At 36.6% G+C, this 21,044-nt stretch overlaps 1 protein-coding gene across 3 annotated transcripts in view; it reads right to left on the bottom strand.

The window, feature by feature from the left end:
* The window catches only part of LOC149820084 (putative protein phosphatase 2C 52), a 44,178-nt gene extending 23,641 nt beyond the window's left edge, over nucleotides 1-20,537 (bottom strand). The window contains exons 1-5 of one of the 3 annotated variants that reach the window (XM_089981978.1): nucleotides 20,294-20,537; nucleotides 18,907-19,189; nucleotides 4,844-4,971; nucleotides 4,645-4,743; nucleotides 4,380-4,538 (exon numbers count right to left, since the gene is read on the bottom strand). In XM_089981978.1, the coding sequence (XP_089838104.1) occupies nucleotides 4,380-4,538; nucleotides 4,645-4,743; nucleotides 4,844-4,971; nucleotides 18,907-19,169 (649 nt within the window). In that variant the 5' untranslated portion in view covers nucleotides 19,170-19,189; nucleotides 20,294-20,537. Of the gene's footprint in view, nucleotides 1-4,379; nucleotides 4,539-4,644; nucleotides 4,744-4,843; nucleotides 4,972-18,906; nucleotides 19,195-19,739; nucleotides 19,762-20,293 lie in introns of those variants that run through there. The other 2 variants (XM_089981977.1, XM_089981979.1) reach the window with 2 other exon arrangements.
* Between the last annotated feature and the right edge of the window lie 507 nt (nucleotides 20,538-21,044).

Genomic DNA, 21,044 nt, shown 5'->3' with positions numbered 1-21,044 from the left:
ATCTTGTTGTTCAGAACCCAAATCTTCTATATGTATTTCTTGTTGTTCATTAAAAGTTTCTTCAGAACTATTATCACGCGGTAATAAATCAAACAGGAAAGAGTGATCAACCTTTTCATTTGATTTGTGTGAAAATTCATTTTCATCTTCTAAGAAGGTAACATCCTTAGAGATATACAATTTGTTACATCAAAGCACCTATAACCTTTTTGTTTTTCACCATACCCTAAAAATATACATTCAATCGCCCTTGGAGAAAGTTTATCGTTTTTGCGAGTTAAGACAAAACATTTACACCCAAAAATCCTTAGCCTTTGGTAATCAGGAGTCATGTTGTAAATTTTTTCAAATGGAGAAAGATTCTTTAGATAAGATGAGGGAGTTCGATTAATTAAATACACGAAAGTTAGAACCTTCTCAGCCCAAAAAGATTTTGGGATGTTTTTTGAAATCAACAAGGTTTTAGTCGTTTCAATTATGTGCTTATGTTTTCTTTCCACAAGACCGTTTTGTTGCGGGGTGTTTGGACAAGAACATTGATGACAAATCCCATTTTCTTTTAAGTAATTTTGAAATTCATTTGACATAAATTCGCTTCATGAGTTGGATCTAAGGATGAACAAGTTACCTAAGAATTGATTTTTTTATCATTGCATGAAATTCTCTTAAAAATGAGAAAACTTCAGATTTCTTACTTAAAAAATAGATCCATGTGAATTTAGAAAAATCATCAATAAACAGAACATAATATGAAAAATCTCCTTTGGATACAACTGGAGAGGGACCCCATACATCAGAATAAATTAATTCAAATGGCCTAGTGGAGACAAAAAAAAATTGAGGAAAGGGAATAGCTTTAGATTTTCCAAAGATACAATCTTTACAAGACATGTGATTGTTTTTACAAGAATTGCTCAAAAAAAGAAAGAGAGACATCTTTAGAAAATTAGGGTGGCCAAGTCTATTATGCCAAATATCGATACTTTTGACATTTACAAAATTACAAAATGACTTAGTTGGAAGAGACGAAAAATTCGTGTAGTAAAGATCACCCCTTCTATGGTCGTGCCCAATCAGCTTCTCTGACTGGAGATCCTGCACGGTGCAACCTTTGGGTGAGAAAGAGACTTGGCAACCGTGATCGGTAATTTGAGAAACCGAGAGAAGATTTGGATTGCTTTTTGGAACAACTCTTACTTTTGGAATAAAATTTTGATTAAAATGAAGTGTCCCAATACAATCAAATTTTAAAGATGTCCCATCAGCCATTGAAACATATGAAGGTATGGGGTCGGTAAACACATTTGATAAAATATTTTTATGAGATGTCATATGAAAGGATGCGCCAGAGTCAAGAATCCACATACCTGGGGGTGATGAAGAGCAGGCAACCGCAGCACCCGAGGTAGAGGAAGATAAATTTTTGAGGAGGAGTTGGAGAACTTCAGAGATTTGATTGAGAGCTACTTTAATATCACCTCCATCTTCTTCCCTTTTTGAAGCATTTTCTTCAACAACGACAACCTTAGCTTTAAGCTTGGGACAAACAGGCTTAATGTGCCCCGGTTCATTACAAAAGTGACATGTGATACCTCTTCTATTGTTCTTTCCAAAATGGGGAGGTCTATAGGTTTTAACATTATTTTCGGGCCTAGTAACAGCCAATACATCATCATTCTTTAGGAAAATGCCACTGCCACGACGAGTTTCGGCTTGGCATATTTCGGCAAGAGCATCTTCAATAGGTAGAGCTTTGCTACGATGAAGAAGAGATGCCCGAACTTGCTCAAACTCCGGTTTAAGGCCATGGAGGAATTGAAAAAAATGTTCTTTTTCAACTTGTTCCCTTCTTAATTCAATATCTTCCGGAGCCACCCATTTAGGTTCAAGGAGGGCAAGCTCATCCCAAAGGGGAGTAAGAGCACTAAAATAATCTCGAGCACTCATGTCCCCTTGTTTGGTAGATCTAATTTTTTCTTGACAAAAGAATTGCCTAGCAAGGTCCTTTTGGGTATACATACCCTTAAGAAGGAAACATGCCTCATTGGCTCTTCTAAATTTCGCAATATTGGCGCAATTCTTTAGATCAACATTGTTCATGAACCATGCCAAAATTTTGGCATAATTACTTTCCCAATCCTCTAATTTGGATTGGTGATCATTGATTGCTGTGATGCGCTCATCGCCATCCAAAGCTTTTTCAACATCCCCTTCCATTTTAGTGAGTTTAAGAGAAGGTTCAGGAGAGATTCCCATAACAAAACCTCAAAGTTTCTTACCTCTTAAGTGATTCTCCATAGCGGAAGCCCACATGAGATAATTGAATCCATTGAGCTTAAAAGAGAGCTCTACCTTTGATTCGGACTTCATAGATACCAAAGATGATTCTGTTCTTCAAATAAGTTAAGAGGCACGCTTCCCAAAGGCTTCAACAAGAATGCAAAATCACCAACCTTGCTCTGATACCATGTAATGAAAGACGCGGAAGCACCAACATGCGAATAGAGGAGAAGCAAGGAAGCCAACAATACAAGCACACAATGTGCAAAAGAGAACACAAGCACAATACGAGTGCAAATAACCCACTAAAGGGTGAAAAGCCTTCAAAGGCAAAAATAACTTTATTGAAAAAGAGAAAAGGAGAGGCTAAAAGCCATACATGAATGAGGGAGGAGCCCTCCATTTATAGAGAAGGGAGGACCCAAGGGACCACATAGAGGGGCGCCCTTCTAGCAGTTGGGAGTCCCAAACGGTCATATTTATGACCGTTTGGGGCCCAACGACTAGAAGGTGGGGCCCCTTTATGTGGTCCAAAACTAATAAATAAAAGGAAAAAGGAAAAAAGAAGAAAAAGAAAAAAATATTTAAAAGTAAAATACATAGTGATATTACCAAAATACCCCTATCGGGTATTTTGGTTATACAACAGAATTATATACTTAAATATATATATTTAAGTATATAATTTAACAGTTAGAAGATGGCAGCTCATTTAATATCGGCATCATGACATATAGCTACACTAATCAAATGATTCCACAAATAAACATAATGAATGTGACTTTATAAGTCATTGCAAGGAAGGAGGAGTAGCGATAGGGGGTTAATCAGAACAAATTTTCAAAAAATCACAACCCTTCAAAGTCATCAATGAAAAAGATACTTTTAAAAGATGCCTACAACAGCAAGATCCTAACTAACAAGCTTTTTAGGAAATAATGTTCTTTAAATAACCAACCAGGAACCTAAGAAAACTAGCAAACTTGCAGATGGAGAGGAAGGGAGGGGGTGTGTTTGGGGGGTTGGATATGATGCCCTGGAATCGGATCTAGATCAAATTGAATCCAACTAGGCCTAACCTAGTTCTGGCTCTGCATGTAGCACATTCTGTTAGCAACACAGGGATTGTGGAGCATATAGTACATAAGAGGTTTTGATAGAAGTACATAGTACATAAGAGGCTTTTCATAGAAGTTACATAACAATAGATGATGGACACAGGTTATCTATTTTAATCACAAACCTACCTGTATTCCCAGCATTTCAAAATACAAAGATCACCACAGTTTATATACTCTGACCACTGAATACTCCTGCACACTGCAACCCTGGGCCCAAAAACCTTACAGCTATGGTATAGCACTATAGCCTCTGGTATTATGCTCCTCTTTCTTGTTTGTTACTTTTCTTGTCTCTTCTAAGACGATCGTGCAACCTATTAAACTCAGCTTAGGGCGTAGGAAAGACATCTGACTTTTTATCAAGAAAAATGTCCAAACAATGCCAAGTTGGGTAATATTGAGAGGACTGCAGTGGCAAATAGATAGAGTTAGAATTCCAGGTAATAACATGTTCAAAGGTGAGAGCAGCTTGAGTGAAGCTCTTTGTTGACATACTGGACAGAACAGTAAGTCCGCAATATTGCAAACTTGAAAAACGAATTCACAAACAAATGGGTTGCTTGTTAGCAGTCACTTCCAGAGTAAGCTGAATATCTTTCTTCAATGAAAAGGGTTGCCTGCTTTTAAAGGACAAAGGGTGGGGGGTAGGAAGAAGGGTGAAAAACAGCTAGCCAGCAGTATGGCAACATGAAAACATGTGTGTGTGTGTGTGCATATGAGAGATAAGGGGAGGGGTGAACAAAACACAGCTAGCCAGCAGTAATGGCAACATGAAAACATGTGGGAGTGTGTGTGTACATGAGAGAGAGAGAGAGAACATGTGTGTGTGTGCGTGCACATGAGAGAGAGAGAGAGAGAACATGTGTGTGTGTGCGTGCACATGAGAGAGAGAGAGAGAGTACTGCAAGCAAGATTCAAGACTTCATTACTGAAAACCAATAAAGCCATAATGAATGATAAACATAAGAAAAAATATACCTTTTCCTGCCTTAGATATAACCGTCCGTGAATCTCCAACATTAGCAACATATAAATGGCTACCAACCAACACTGCTGTTGATGCTGTTGAACCATCATCTCTGAAGGTATTACTTTCAGCTTCCAAAAACTCTGCATCAGTCTTTTGGTAGGTCTCACCTGCAGATATTATAAAAGCAGTCAAGGCAAAAGGACGCCTTTTATTGAGAGACACCACCTACACACAAAAATGATAAACAATATGAATGCCAACAATATGACACACTTATAGCCAATTTTGTGTCTGTAATGAACTGTGGATGTCTCATTAGATTCTCAAATAGATGTTCCTTTAAGTATTCAGCAGCATGAGAGCCACCATGGCCTGCATAAAAAAAAGGAAAAAAAACATAATTAATGTTAAAAGTCCAGAAGTGAATTTTCAAAAAAAAATAATCCCAATAACAAGGCGCGAAAAGACCAACCATCAAAAATCCCAAATAAGCAAACAGTTTTCCCATCAATCTTAGATAATTTAACATCATAAAAGTCTTCCATGCTGATCCGCTTTCCCCTAAAACTCGAATACCCACAGCTGATTCTCCCATCTTCACTGTGGAAGTAAAAGGAACAAGTGAAAATTCAGTGACCACATATAGAATGGAACAAGATTATAGTTTAAGGGAAAAAATGAGCATTAGAACAAGAATATGATCTACATGTGTTTATGCAAGTATAGATGTAATTGCATGAGCTCTTATAAATGCATATCCCAAGGGGGGGAAAGCATAATAAAGCCAAATAACCATGTGCACAATAATAATACAAAGAAATTGCAAACCTGAAAATGCAAAATAACATGAAACTTAACCTACGAATTAATTTCTCAAGAATTATGTCACATATTAAGGTGAAATAGAATCTATAACACTTTGGATTACTCAAGTACACTTCTGAGTTCTGACCATATAACCTTGAATCATTAGATTGAACACATAACGCCCTACTCAGGAACTGTTGACAAGAGCTAATGGCCCACTCCAATCCCATTTAAACTACTTTTGCAGTGAATGATATTTTTAACCCCAAAGTGCCATTTATAGTTTATTTCTCATAAGCTTGATGCAAGACTTTCAATTTTTATAATTTGCACCCGCTCTCCCTGCAACCCAGTCAAGGGCTCAGATAATAGAAAAACAAACAGATAGATGTTCTCAAGAGGTACAATAGATTGGGGAAAAACCGCTAGCCTAGAAAGTAAAATAAAAAAATTACACAGGAAGCAGAAGTGAAAAGCAACGCATTTCAAAATCAGCAAGCAAGAAATGGACAAATAGAACCAAGCAAAACAAGAACAGAATTAGAAGCAAAACAGAATCAAATTAGAAGTGAATGTATTATGTTTTTTAGTGTAAGCACGTATGTTAACTGAAAACAAATGCTAAATCTTCATAAAGTGACCAACACTATATAAAAATTTGCATTCCATACTGTCAACGGAATAGTAAAAACTACTAAACCTAACAAGATGGAAATAATAAAATCACATAATCACATTGATGACCATAATTGTAATTCTCATTTCAGAGAATCGGGATTTCCATGTGGAATTGCAAATGCAATTTTCTGGAATAGCTTTCATAGGCGTTTTGAAAGAGAGAGGTTTTGCACACCAATACATGCTTTCCACTATAGAATAGTGTTTTTGATAACTCTGAAAAAATACTAATGCCCAATGTCGATTAATTGTAGTGTGCTTTCACCACAATAGCCCCTCAAAAACAACATGATAATTCAGCCTGCCTAGTAATGCTAACCAATTCCGGAATGCCATTTGTAGCCATCTCCAAATTAATGATTGTCAGGAGGAAGTCCTTGTCCAGTGTTAAAGAGTTCTGTATAATATTTCATATTACAGTTATGTGTGTGCAGACCCCCCTTTGTATCCTTTTGTATATAACATTCTTTAAAGGGGTATTTTTGCCTTGTGTAAAGTAAAGGGGTTGACCCCTAATATATGTTGTATCCTCTCATTTACTGAGGCTAATGAAACCCTTTGTTTCATCTTCTTCTTCCCTTGCTTGTAGTGCCTTTCATACTTCTCTCTATGCCTAACAAGCAACATCACTAATGACATATCCAAAGGCAAATTCCACCACATTTATGCCCTGAACTCAAGGCCTTCGTCTTAATTTCTTTTTCCTTCGACATCAAAGCACTCACATAACCAATCAACTTCGAACCTACCACATGTTTCAAAGTCGTTGGTTCCATGTCCCAACTCATACATCACTGCTAAGGTTCTAAATTTTGAGTGAACATGCCAGGAAGGTCACCAATGGAGGAAGAGAATGCTGTACTGGTGCATGAACGGATCCTGATTGCAACCACTAGCGATTATGCTGATCCATCAGCCAATCGTGGTCATGATCCAAAGAACAAACCAAGTCCTGCTGGCAAGAAAACACCGATGTCACGTTTAGCTCATTGAATAACTAATTTCTCAATCAAGTGGGGAAGAAATCATATTTTTTTACCTCTTTAATGAATGGTTTCGAAATGAGCTTTATGTTCCTCTGGTGTGTGTAGTTGGCACTATATTCATGTCGGACTCCTACCTATCTCCATACACCTATGGTACCCGGACACACCATTTTTCCCTCTGTACCCGTGTCGACAAGCGTCAACACCCGGGCACACCATTTCACCCTCCTTACCTACAAGTTTGTATTCAAATTATAATTTATAATTTATAATTATATTTTCAGTTTATAACTTTATATTTTCAGTATATAATATATATTTTAGATATAACATATATATTTAGATTATATTCAGTTTTTATTTATTTATTTTGTATCTATGTGATATTTAATATATATATATATATATAATTGTGTCCCCGTACCCACATTTTTTGGAATTTCCATGTCATACCCTCCGTACCCAGGTGACAGCCACACACAGAGTTTGGTAGGTGGCAATCTTTTGAGGTGTCATGCCTTGTGATGTGAAAGTAATTAAAATGTGTTGTATGTTGTGAACTTTGATTTGTTAGTTGTTTATGAATCATGTGCATGGATTGTGAAATGAGTTCAGTATCTTCTCCTTGAATGAGCTTCAGACGTTGAGTTATAGAAAATGGTAAAAGACATATTTTAAAGCAGGGAATCAATGAAGGAAAAAATCAGGTGCAATCACATTGCACATCTTAAATGTGCTGCTGCTGCAACCGAATACCCAGCATCTGTTGTTGGGCCTCACAGCTGACAGGCTGTATGGGAAAGATGGAGGGTGCTCAGGTGCAGTGGCACATAAAAATTTGCAACATGATTGCACCCAATCCAGCCTTGCTTCCCTTTTTCAACTTCTGACTAAATGTGTTCAAAGATAGCCATGAACAAGTGTTCTCATAAACTACAAGTCTACAAGTTTGAATAACGATAGTAATTAAGAAAAGATGTCCGGAGGTTGCATTTTGGCAATAATGGGTGAACTCAACCAGGTGCACACATGCATGCACAGCTTTCCACCATAGAATAGCGTTTTTTATACAATGTTGATAATTGTAGTGTGCTTTCACCACAATAGCCCCTCAAAAACAAGATGATGATTCAGTCTGCCTAGTAATGGTATCCAATTTGGGAATGCCATTTGCAGCCATCTCCAAATGAATGATTGTCCGGAGGAAGTCCTTGTCCAGTGTTAAAGCATGATGTATAATATTTCAAATTATGGTTGTGTGTGCTACCTCTCCTTTGTATCCTTTTGTGTATAACATTCTTTAAAGGGGTATTTTTGCCTTGTGTAAAGTAAAAGGTCGACCCCTAATATATGTTGTATGCTCTCATTTCTTGAGGCTAATGAAACCCTTTGTTTCATCTTCTTCTTCTCTTAGTTGTAGTGCCTTCCATACTTCTCTCTCCTGAGCTGTTGGATTTGTAAATGGTATCAGAGCCTTGGAGGAGAATCTGAACATTATCACGAGATTCTGGTGGTTTCATTCTGCATCAATTTGCAAGCCTGCCGACATCATCCAAGAAGGAATGCCTGGTATGGTCTATCCAGATTTATTGGATGTGTTTTGGGGTTCCACTAGGTGTGGATTTTAGAAGGTCAACAAATCAAGTCTCGTTTGATTTGGAGCTGTGAGTGATTTTCTGTGATTTTTCTCCTATTTTTTCTGTCAATAGAGAAAACCTGGCCTGATTTGAAAATATGTTTATCCTGTTCTGATTTGCGGGTTTTGTGAGGGTGAATCAATTTCATTTGGATCATTTTTTAGTAAGGGATACAGTGGTAGTCAGGTTTAATGCAGTGATTGCCATTTTGAAGAGCTTTGTTAGCATGTGCAGTGATTTCCATTTTGAAGAGCTTTGTTGGCATTTTTGAGAGGTTACTAGGTGGCGGTAAACTATTTTCATGGGTTTATGAGTATCAGCTGGTTGTGCTTGTGGTGTTTGTGCTTGTGTTTGCGGTAGTGCAGTCAGGTTTGGTAGTTTTAATACTTTTTGTTGTGACGTAGGTTCTCTATCAACCAAACCACGTAAATTTATGAGTAATTGTTTGTGTTCCTTTTACTATATTCATGGTATCAAAGCCTTAATCAACTCTGGCCGATCATTGCTTTTTTTATCTGTGAATGGTCATAGTTTGTGTCTACCTTTGCTTGTTCAACCTATGAATAGTTGCAGTTATGACTTAATCACCACCACTTTCTAGCACATTGTTTCCTTCTCGTAATGTGTCTTTGGCATCAAACCCTGTGGTCCAATGAAACGTCTTTTCAAGTGTTGTTTTGATCAAACTAAGATTGAAACAATTATCTTCTTTGATGCTCATAAATTGAATATTTGAATGTGATGAATAGTCAAGATTTTACTAAACACATGGATGAGACTTTCCTTGCTCCCTTTCAGTTTATGCATGGATCTAGAAAATGTGAGGAACAAACTGTGAACCCAAAATTTTTTACTTGAAAAAGGTGACTATGATTCACGTCCAAGGTTCCTTGCTCCCTTTCAGTTTGAATATCATTTTATCATCTAAAAGATTTTGAGACTTTATTGAGAGGCATATAATCGTTCTACAACAATTCATTCCAAACTTCTTTAGCTAAAGGGATTTTAATGATTTGACTAACAATAGACTCAATCGTAATTGCTTTAATTCAACTTAAAGCAAGAAATTCAAGTTCACAGTTTGTTCCTCGCCTTCTTTCGATCCATGCATAGACAGAGAAGGAGGAGAAAAAGATCCATCAGGCATTTGATAAAATATTGAATACATATCACATATTCAATTACTTTGATCTAGAGTGATTGAAACCAGACTTGAAAAGGCATTGCACTAGATTGCAGGTTTTGGCACTAAAGACATACTGCTAAAAGAAGATAATGTGCTAGAAGGTGATGTCCATGACGACATTGATTCACAGATCGAATAAGCAAAGCCTTCACAAATTAAACAAGCAAAGACATGCACAAGTCGATTAAAGCTCTGATACCATAAAACAGTAAAAGGAACCACAAACACACACACACAATCACACAAATTTACATGGCTCAATTCATAGAGAACCTACTACATCCATGGTTCAAATCCCCCTCTTCTTTCAGGTGGCTTCAGACATCCGGATATAGTTCGGATATAGTTCATGATGATCCACCAGCCAATATCAAGCCAAATGGAGAAGACGGCTCTCAAAAAAGGCAAGGAAGATAAAGCTAGAAGCTTCATTGGCTTCCTAGTTCTCAAGGCCTTTTATCCAAGGAAATTGAGTAACCTTATTAGAAAACCTACCAAACACAAGTAGGGCTGGTAAACAAGCCAAATGAACCAAACATAGCTTGTTCGAGCTCGGCTCATTTATCACAGGACCTAGCTCAGGCTCGAGTCTAGGTGAGCCACGCTTGAGCTCGAACCGCACCCAAGCCAGGCAAGCCGAACCCGAGCTTTCTCGTCCAAAAAGAAATGCCGCATTTAATGTGGCTGTTAACACTGTGATTTGAACTTCAAACCCTCTACCACAGCCATACAAACTAACCACCTATCCAAAAGCGCTTTTAGTGACACACAAACACACACACACACATATATATATAGAGAGAGAGATGAGTAGAATTGAGACGAACACCTATTGTTCATACTTGACTCATCCACATTAGACAAGTTGCTTGCAGCTCATCTCGTCGAGCTCATTTGATGAACATGAACAAGCTTCTTGTGAGCCGAACTGAGCCAAGCTGTGAGCAGCTTGATTCGTTTCCCAGCCCTAATCACAAGTTGAGACAAGGAAGATAAAGATAGAAACTTCATCACTTTTCCAGTTCTCAAGGCTTTTTATCTAAAGAAACTGTGTAATATTATTAGGAAAATTCATTATCACACGTTGATTTTATCATGTATCTACTATCTACCTGTCTATCTAGCCCAATCCATGTACCTCATTTGTTTTATATCAGAATATGAAAAAACCTATGCTCCATGCTTCTAGCATGTTGGGCTCTCATGCCATATGCATCAATTCCTGTTTAAGTTTATACATATTCTTCTTCCTCATCTTCCATTAGCCAACTACTCAACCAATTATCACACGTTGATCTTATCATGCATCTACCTGTCTATCTAGCCCAATCCATGTACCTCATTTGTTTTATATCATAATATGAAAAAAACTATGCTCCGTGCTTCTAGCATGTTGGGCTCCCATGCCATATGCATCAATTCCTGTTTAAGTTTATACATATTCCTCTTCCTCATCTTCCATTAGCCAACTACTCAACTAAAGAGAAAAGATAATGTCACAAAGTGACTAGGAAATGCACAAGCACACAGTCAATAGGACACTAATGGGCAAGAATACAACAAGCCACAAAGTGGCAACAAACATAAAAATGAAAAAGAAAGCTAAAAAATATAGAAACTTTTATAGAAAAAGCTTCAAGAAGCTTAACATTTACCTGGGGCAAAGGCCCTTATTTATACACAAGGGCAAGGAGGGGCTCCCATAGGAATTGGAGGGGTCCAATGTTCATATGGTGGGCCCCTCCCAATGATATAAAAAAATAAAAATAAAAAAAGAGAAAGCATATTCAAATGAATATGCGTGGAATATGTAAAAAGACTAATTTACCCCTAGTGGGTATTACAAAATATTTATATATAAATATATATAAAGATATATATGTAAAGGTGTCTCTCTATATATGTATATAGATATATATATAATATAATTTAACATCCCCCCTCAAACACATGGTGAGATCATCGAGAGTTTTCTGAGGAGAAAATAGAAGCGAGGCGATGGCAATGCTTTGGTGAAGAAGTCTTGGTGAAGAAGTCTGCTAGCTTATGCTCTGAAGTAACGTAGGGTAGTTGAATGGTACCCAGTAAGAACTCATCTTGAATATAGTGGCAATCCATCTCTATGTTCATCGGAGTTACCCCCCAATCAGAGTCAGTATAAGCAAGTAAAGTAGGAGATGAAGAGGAGGATAACAATATTCCTTTTGTTATGATTTTTTCAAATATCTGACAATTCTCATAACCGCCGCCATGTGAATCGAGGTAGGAGCAGCCCGAAATTGACTTGCACTGTGAACAACATGAGTAATATCTGGCCTGGTAATAGACAAGTATGTTAGTGAATCAATCAACTGACGATAAGGAGTGGGATCTGCTAAAGGAGTTCCATTATTGGCTCTCATCTTGGCGTTGATTACTTCTGGAGTCTCCACTTTCTTTTCATGAGTTAATCCAGACCGAGCAATAACGTTTGATGCAAGCTTCATCTGAGATAGAACATACCCCCTAGGGGAATATGCAACTTTAATCCCTAAAAAATACCTTAGAAAACCAAGGTCAGACATATCAAAATTTTCTTTGAGAATATTTTTAATAAGCTCAATGCCTTTTTTAGCATTTCCAGTGTTATAACAATAAGATAGTTATGTGATCTCCTGTAGTTTTAACAAATAAAGCAATATTAGTATAACAAGAGGAAAAATCATTAGCAAGAACTTTGATAAAATGATCATACCAAGCTTTTAGAGCTTGTTTGAGACCATAAGGAGCTTTTTTAAGTTTTAGAATGTTTCCTTTACCAATCTCAAGACCCGGAGGAGGATCCATAAATAATTCTTCACAAAGATTTTTATTTAAAAAGGTATTTTTAACATCAAGTTGATAGATGCGTTTAATGGATGCTAAACCGATCAAGGTTCATACACTAGTCATCATAGCTATCGGGGCAAAAGTTTTTTCATAATTGATTCTATATTCTTGGGCGTATCTTTTAGCAACTAGCCTAGCTTTGTATTTTTCTAATGTTCCATCATTCTTAGTTTTGACCTTATATACCCATCTACCTCCAATAGCCTTTTTTCTTAAGGGTTGGCTTACAATGGTCCAAGTGTTGGCCTTGTTAAGAGCTTCGAGTTCAAGTCTCATAGCTTCAATCAAATGTAGATGTTGCTTAGCCTCTTTAAAATTGGAAGGCTCATGATAGGAATGTATCATCATTAGACAAGTTTTATATGTTAGAAAAAGGAGTCATATGACACGAATTTTTTAGGAGGTCTACTATTCCTAGAGGATCGCCTAAGTTGGGTTTCTTCAACTTGATCTTTTAAGGAGATGTCTTGAGAGTATCTATCAAAAGCACTTTGATGTGCATTTTCCTCATGCCGAGTATATACATGAATATCATTAGAATCCTCATTGTGAGAATCATCAATTGTATGTGGCAAATCATTATTTTGATGTGAATTGTTATTACAAGTATGATCACAAATTAAATCACTTTTAGACTTAGTTCTAGGTAATAAGTCGAATAGAAAAGAGTAATCAATCTCTTCTTCAGATTTTTGAATTTCAAAACCATTTTGTTCTTCAACAAATGTTACATTTCTTGAGACAAAGTTTATTGTTTTGTACATCATAACACCTATAACCTTTTAGGTTTTCACCATAGCCAATAAAAGCACATTCAAGAGCTTTTGGTGATAATTTATTTTGTCCTTGAAAAAGAACAAAGCACTTACAACAAAAAATTCTCAATCTTTTAAAATTCAAAGATATTTTGAACAATTTCTCAAAAGGAAAAGCATTTTTTAAAGAGAAAAAAGGCATACGATTTATGAGATAAGTTGTGGTAAAAATAGCTTCGGCCCAAAAAAAATTTAGAACATTTTTAGAAACAAGAAGAGTCCTTGTTGTTTCAATGAGATGCCTATGTTTCCTCTCGGCAAGACCATTTTGTTGAGGAGTTTTTGGACACGATCTTTGATGTATAATCCTGTTTAATTTAAGATAGTTTTGAAATTCTTTTGACATGTATTCTTCTTCGGAATCAGATCTAAAAATAACTATGTTGTTTTGAAATTGATTTTCAATAAGAAAGTGAAATTCTTTAAAATTGGAGAAGACATCAAATTTGTTTTTAATAAAATACACCCATGTGTATCTAGTAAAGTCATCACTAAAGACAATATAATAAGAACAACCTCTTTTTAGACATAACGGGTGTCGGTCCCCATACATCGGAATGCACTAACTCAAATGGTCTTTTGAAAACAAAATTACTACGTGAATATGGAAGCGAATGCATTTTCCTAACAAAACAATCATTGCAAGTAAAAGTTTTTCCATTACAAAATTTTTTCAAAAATGAAAAAAGATACAACTTGAAAATACTAGGATGTCCAAGCCTTTTGTGCCAAGTCTCAATATCTTTAGATAAAAAAAGATTTAGATGGCAAAGACAAAAAAATCATGTAATATAGATCTCCTCTTCTATGGCCTTGCCCAATCCGCTTCTCGGACCAGAGATCCTGCACATAGCAATGGGTTGGTGAAAAAGAGACACTACATCCAAAATCGGTGATTTGAGAGACTGAAAAAAGATTTAAATTGAGTTTTGGAATGATTTTAATTTTTGGAACATAAAATTTTTTGGGACAATTACCTATCTTTGTGGGAAACACCTTTTTTTGGGTGTGTTTTTTTCAAAAAATGACTGTACTGTGTGGGTAATTTGGCCTGATTCCTTAAAAAACTACAATTTCAAATATTCTTCAGATGTCCAAAATCGCAATTTTTCAATATAAAAATGATAAAAAAATATGAATTTATCGGGTTTGGTTTATGTAGTTCTTATCGGTTCCGGGTATGGTTTTTCTTATAGTGGACCCGATTATAATTGAGTTCGGACCTGATACCATACATGTAAATTTGGTCCAAGTTTGAGTCGTCAGTTTATAGATAATGTAGTTGAGGTCCGTAGGAAGGGTGATAGAATTTTACTTATTAAGTTAGTATTAGGTACGGATATTATTAATATTATTAGTGTTTATGCACCTCAAGTAGGTTTAGATGATTCCATTAAGCATCAATCTTGGGAAGATTTAGATGGAGTAGTACAAGAGACATCTTATGGAGAAAAGCTTTTCATCGGCGGTGACCTTAATGGACATGTAGGCATTAGTAGGGATGGATTTGAGAATATCCATGGAGGCTATGGTATAGGAGAAAGAAATGAAAGTGGAGAAAGGATTTTAGATTTTTGTTTGTCCTATAATATGATCTTAGCAAACACTTGGTTTAGGAAGAGGGAGTCTCACCTAGTAACATTTAACAGTGGGGTTAATACGAGTCAGATAGTTTTTTTCCTACTAAGAAAGAGAGATAGGGGTTGTTGCATCGATTGTAAGGTTATACCGGGAGAAAGTGTAGCTACACAACATAAAGTCTTAATTTTAGATCTTAGAATTAGAAAATACCGCAAAAGGGATAGACATAGGATAGATCCTAGAATTAAGTAATGGGCACTGAAAGGAGCTAAATAAAGAATGTTTGTAGAGCAGGTAGTTAAGGAAGTTGATTGGTGTCTCGAGGAGGATTCAGAATCAATGTGGAATAAGATAGCGGGTGGTATGAGAAAAGTAGCTAAGGAGGTATTGGGTGAGTCTAAAGGCGGTGCACCACTAGGTAAGGATACATCATGGTGGAACGAGGATGTCAAATTAGCTATTAAGGTTAAAAGAGAGTGTTATAGAAATCTAAGTAAGAGTCGTGATAATGAGAATTTGGAGAAGTATATGATAGCAAAGAAGGAAGCTAAAAAAGTTGTTCGAAACGCGAGGGCTAAGGTATATAAGGAGGTTTATGACAAGTTGGATACCAAAGAAGGCGAGAAGGATATTTATAGGCTTGCAAAGATGAGAGATAGGAAATCGAAGGATTTGGGTATGGTTAGATGTATCAAAGATGAAACGCAAAGGGTTTTAGTCAAAGATGAGGAGATTAAGGAGAGATGGAAAGATTATTTTGATAAGCTATTTAATGATAGTCATGCTCAAGATCTTGGAGACTTCTCCATTCCTTTTCATGAGATAAATCGTGACTTCATGCGCAAGATTCAAAAGAAAGAAATTGCAGAGGCTTTGAAGAAAATGAAATCAAGAAGGGCAGTTGGCCCAGATGGTATACCTATCGAGGCTTGGAAATGCTTGGGAGAGAAAGGTTTAGAATGGTTGACAAATCTTTTTAACTTGATTTGGCGAACAAATAAGATGCCTAATGAGTGGAGGAAGAGTACTTTGGTGCCTTTATATAAGAATAAGGGTGATATACAAGATTGCACAAACTATCGTGGTATAAAACTCATGAGTCATACTATGAAACTTTGGGAGAGGGTGATTGAGTCTAGGTTGAGGAAGGTTGTCATGATATCGGAGAATCAATTTGGTTTTATGCCTGGAAGATCAACTATGGAAGCTATACATCTTCTTAGACAACTTATTGAAAGATATAGAGAGAGGAACAAAGATTTGCATATGGTTTTTATTGATTTAGAGAAGGCATACGATAGAGTACCTAGGGACGTTCTCTGGTGGACAATGATGAAGAAAGGTGTTTCTCTCAAGTACATTAGTATAATTAAAGATATGTATGAAGGAGTAGTAACCAATGTCCGCACTTGTGGAGGGGTGACAACCAATTTTCCGATAACGGTTGGGTTACATCAAGGATCTGCTTTAAGCCCTTTCCTATTTGCGATAGTGATGGATGAGCTTACGAGATCAATTCAAGAAAATGTACCGTGGTGTATGTTGTTTGCTGATGATATTGTTTTGATTGATGAGTCTAGAGCTGGGGTTAATGCTAAGTTAGAATTATGGAGACAGACATTGGAAGCTAGAGGTTTTAAGTTGAGTAAGAGTAAGACTGAATATATGGAATGTCGGTTTAGTAAGCAACGAAGTAGTGATGGGAGTGTAGTGAAGCTTGGTGAGCAAGATATACCGGTGAATGATTATTTCAAATATTTGGGATCCATCATTCAAAAGTATGGAGAAATTGATGGAGATGTAAATCATAGGATAAAGGTTGGGTGGATGAAATGGAAAACTGCTACTGGAGTGCTGTGCGATCGTAGAATGCCATTGCGGTTGAAGGAAAAGTTTTATAGGACGACTATTAGACCCGCTTTACTTTATGGTACGGAATGTTGGGCTGCCAAGAGACATCATATTCAAAAAATGAGTGTAGCTGAGATGCGGATGCTTAGATGGATGTGTGGAAATACAATAAAAGATAAGATTCGGAACGAAGAGATACGTAAGAAGGTAGGTGTTGCACCCATTGAAAATAAGATGCGAGAGAATCGTTTACGGTGGTTTGGACATATTCGGCGAAGGCCTAATGATGCTCCAGTTAGAAGGTTGGAGAAATGGGAAAATATATTAGTTAAAAGAGGTCGGGGTAGGCCTAGGAAGACTTGGATGGAGATGATAGGAAAGGATATGAATGCTTTGAACCTCACCGAGGACATGGCGTTGGATAGAAATGATTGGAGGAAAAGGATTCATGTGGAAGACCCAAAATGAATTTCTTTTTTGGTTCATATCGCTGACCCCAATTGTTTTGGGATGAAGGCGTAGTTGTTGTTGTTGTTTGGCTCCACCTGGGTCCAAACCAAACCCGACACGTTGACACCCTTATTCAAAGCTGACAAAAAATAGGGTTCTTTGTTTTAATAGGATTTTTTTTATCCAGACCAAAATGATAAAATGCATAGTGAGTTTTCAAAGTTTTTTTTAGGACGATTTGATGGATTTGATGGTTTGAAGGGGTTGATAGATAAGGATGATGATTATTCTCTTACATGGTGGGTCACATATGAACATAACTACACTTTGCTTAAACATCTTGCTTTCAGGCTATTAGTACAACCTCGACATCTTCTTATTGTAAATGAAATTTAAACACGTACGCACAAATTCACAATATTTTATAAACAAGCAGACTAGCAAGAGGGCAAAAGATTTAGTGTTTTTACATTCTAACCTCTGATTGCTTTCACGAGATAAAGAAGAATATAGGTATCAAAATTATTAATTTTGAATATTTTTAATTTATAATTTTGATTTTTTTTTATTTACTTATTTTAGTTTTATTGCATATCTAATACATAATGATTTAATTACTTTGCAGGTAAAGGAGCACCAAGTTTTGGTATGTTAATGCTGAAGATTTTGATTTATAAGAAGAGCATGACTTTGAAACTTTGATCCTGGAATTAGATGATCATGTTCTTTCATCATCCATTGATATGGGTAATGAAGGAACAGTTGAGTCATGACTCTTTTGTTATGTCCCTTTTGAAATTTTGAACTTTTTTTTTAGTAAGCATTTTAACTTATAGTTGTTACTATGTTATATAAATGTTTTTCTATATTTTTATTTGCTAACTTGTTAATTTGTTAGGTATTATATGATAGTGTGGTCAATGCGTATATGAAATTGTTAATTAGCTTGTTATAACTTATTTCTTAAATTGTTAATTTGTTAGTTGTAGCTTGTTGCTTCTAAGTTCTTATTGTTAAAATTTGAATAAAATAATCTTGTTAGTTGTTACTAGTTTAGTTGCTTGCTAAATGTTAAATTAATTTATGTTGTTGGAATTTGATTCTTTGAATTTTGTATTTATGTGAAATATCTTGTAATATATATATGGATTTAATATATATATATATATAGTTGTGTCACTGTACCCACATCTTTTGGAATTGTGGTGTCGTACCCTCCATACACACACCCATGAGCATAGCTTCGTCCCCTACCTATTCCTTTTTAAACTCTCATACAGTTCAAAGGCATTGACTTTTTCTCTCCCCATCTGAACTCTAATCCACTTAAACTATGATACACTTGTAGAACCAAAAAATGTCCCTGAATGCAATATGAAGCACACAAATATGCACAAAAAGAAAATGAGGGAGTTGTTTCAACAGAGCAAGTTCTTTCAAAAGCAACCATGGTTGTGAAACATTAAATATTCCGCTTAACTAAGAAGTCTTATAGTTAACAATACTTTATACACATGGAGATCTTAACTCAACAATGCCTACTAAAAGGGAAAAAAAAGATAGCTTGTTGTTAATTTGACTGGATATGTACATTCAACTGAAAAATTAATCCATGCTATTGCAAAATGATGAATTAAAAAAGAAAATCAAAAGTAGATAACAGAAGAAATCCTAACCTCTTCCACCGGCCGCTTGCAAAATCGCCGTGAATTATATCCTCTTTCTCTGGTAGCACATCAGCAACTCCAGATTCAACCGGATTCCCAGAATCGATCATCATTGTCTTAAATTCCCTAATTCTATGAATAATAGGATATGGAATCCCAAATCTTGCATCCAAATTCCTCCTAAAACCCCTGGTCTGAACCTGTGTCCTCAATAGACTTGCAAAATGGCCCACAGGAACAGTCGCTGGCCTCAATATAGAGTAGCATACCATCTAAATCACATGAAAATGGCCTGCACTGCCAGAATAAAAACAAAATCAAAGGACTCAGAACTTATTATTCGATCTCAGTAAACAAAATAAATAAAAAGTTACACTGTCAAGGAAAATCACGTCAGAATTTTACAGGTGATGACCAAAAGAGGGGTTAAGGTAGGGGCGTGAGGAAGGAGTTTCGTGCAAAAGAATGTGATGGCAAAAAATAAGCAAGCGTGCACACAAATATATTCGCTAATATGAGAGGTATTGAGCTGGGAATCATAGGTGCAAGTTGTATCGGCTCAATCTAACCACGTAGATGAGTTTCCCACGGTTTGTTTACTAAGGATCACATCTTGGATCATGTGTTTCTAACATCAAAAAAAGAGTTCTTGAGTAATGAAAATTCGGCACATTGTGGAACGTTGATTTTTGAAACTCTTGGAAAATCCACTTGCACATCGCAAACACATGATCCAAAACCCTTTATTTATTAACATACCACGTAGATCACATTTGCAGGGTCCAATTTACAAAAGAAAGGTCGAAGAAATATGAAAAAGTGGTTATTTCTACACAACATACACATGCCATTAATGCGATGTAATCATGCTCCATAGGGTTCTCCACGCTTTTTCCAATGCTTCGAGATGCGAATATGATGTACAGGTTTTCGGAAAGCTTCCAAAATCGGCAGCAGGTAACGCACCAAAATCTTGCAAGCAGAAATGCCGATGCTTTGCTCCGAAACAATTGATTCAGAGTTGCATTTACCACCAAAATGCATCCGCAGGCAAACAAAGCTCGCAAGGCGAAGCCGTGACTTCACACTAGATCGTAGGATATTAACAACACGAATCAAATAGCATCCATTCAAACGAAGAACAAAATTCATGCAAAATTCCCTGTTCAGGGGCCATCTATTCTCGACACCAGAACAAAAACCAACGCATTTTCGGTCGGATCTACTAATCCGGGACAAAGTAAGCGGAACCGAAGAACGAAAGGAGATCGACCAAAAAAACACATCGAGAAAATAGAAAGCACCTGCCGCTTCCACCGGATTTAACTAATAACACCTAAAGAAGCATCTACGAATCACCCAGGGAAAAACAAAAACAAAAAAGTAGCTCACTTACTAGGAGATCCGCAATTAGGAAGTCGAAGATCTTCCCAAAGATACCTAAAGTAAGCCAATCGGAACCAGAAGAGATTCCCAGAATACGAAATAACGCGATTTCCGACCTTCGTCCGCCGGTGATTCAAATCGTAACAGAGAAATAAACTACCCCGAGGAGATCCAAAGGTAGATCGAATGATACTCCCGACGATAGAGAAGAAGGGAAAGGAAATGAAGGGTTTCCCCCGCCCCCTTCGCAACAGGTAAAGGGAAAAGCCGAGAGAGAGATGAGAACCGCCGCACGGGGCGTCCTGTCGCTGATGATGAGCTGGCGTACACGTGGCATGGTTTGGATCCTAGTACTCCCCCAATTCCTTTCTTTTGGCTTTTGTACTCGTCCTATCTGTCTGTCCATTTTTTCGGGGACAAGGGCGTGGCCGGAGACCAACAACTCTTCTTTACCCGTTTGAAAAACCAATAAATTCTTAAAATTTCGTAAACTTATATAAGTAACGCTATTTTTTTTTTCAAAGACAGTTTATTTCAAATTTTATTTTGCTTATTGCTCAAAGATTTAATTAATTGGTAATGATAAGGTGCTCCGGAGTACCTACTCCCACCTAACAAAAGCTTTAGATTTTTTTTTTTTTTGTTAACGAGACCCTATAGATACGATCTATAGGCATTATTTAGTATAAAATAAGTTTTGGATCATGTGAGTGCAGCATACATTATGCTTTTTAAGACCTTTAAAAATCTAACTGCTCACA

This window comes from Nuphar pumila, chromosome 12, assembly GCF_984573655.1.
Source record: "Nuphar pumila chromosome 12, dmNupPumi1.hap1.1, whole genome shotgun sequence".
Lineage (NCBI taxonomy): Eukaryota > Viridiplantae > Streptophyta > Magnoliopsida > Nymphaeales > Nymphaeaceae > Nuphar > Nuphar pumila.
Note: the sequence above shows the minus strand (reverse complement) of the source record. Positions and strands in the feature narration are given on the sequence as shown.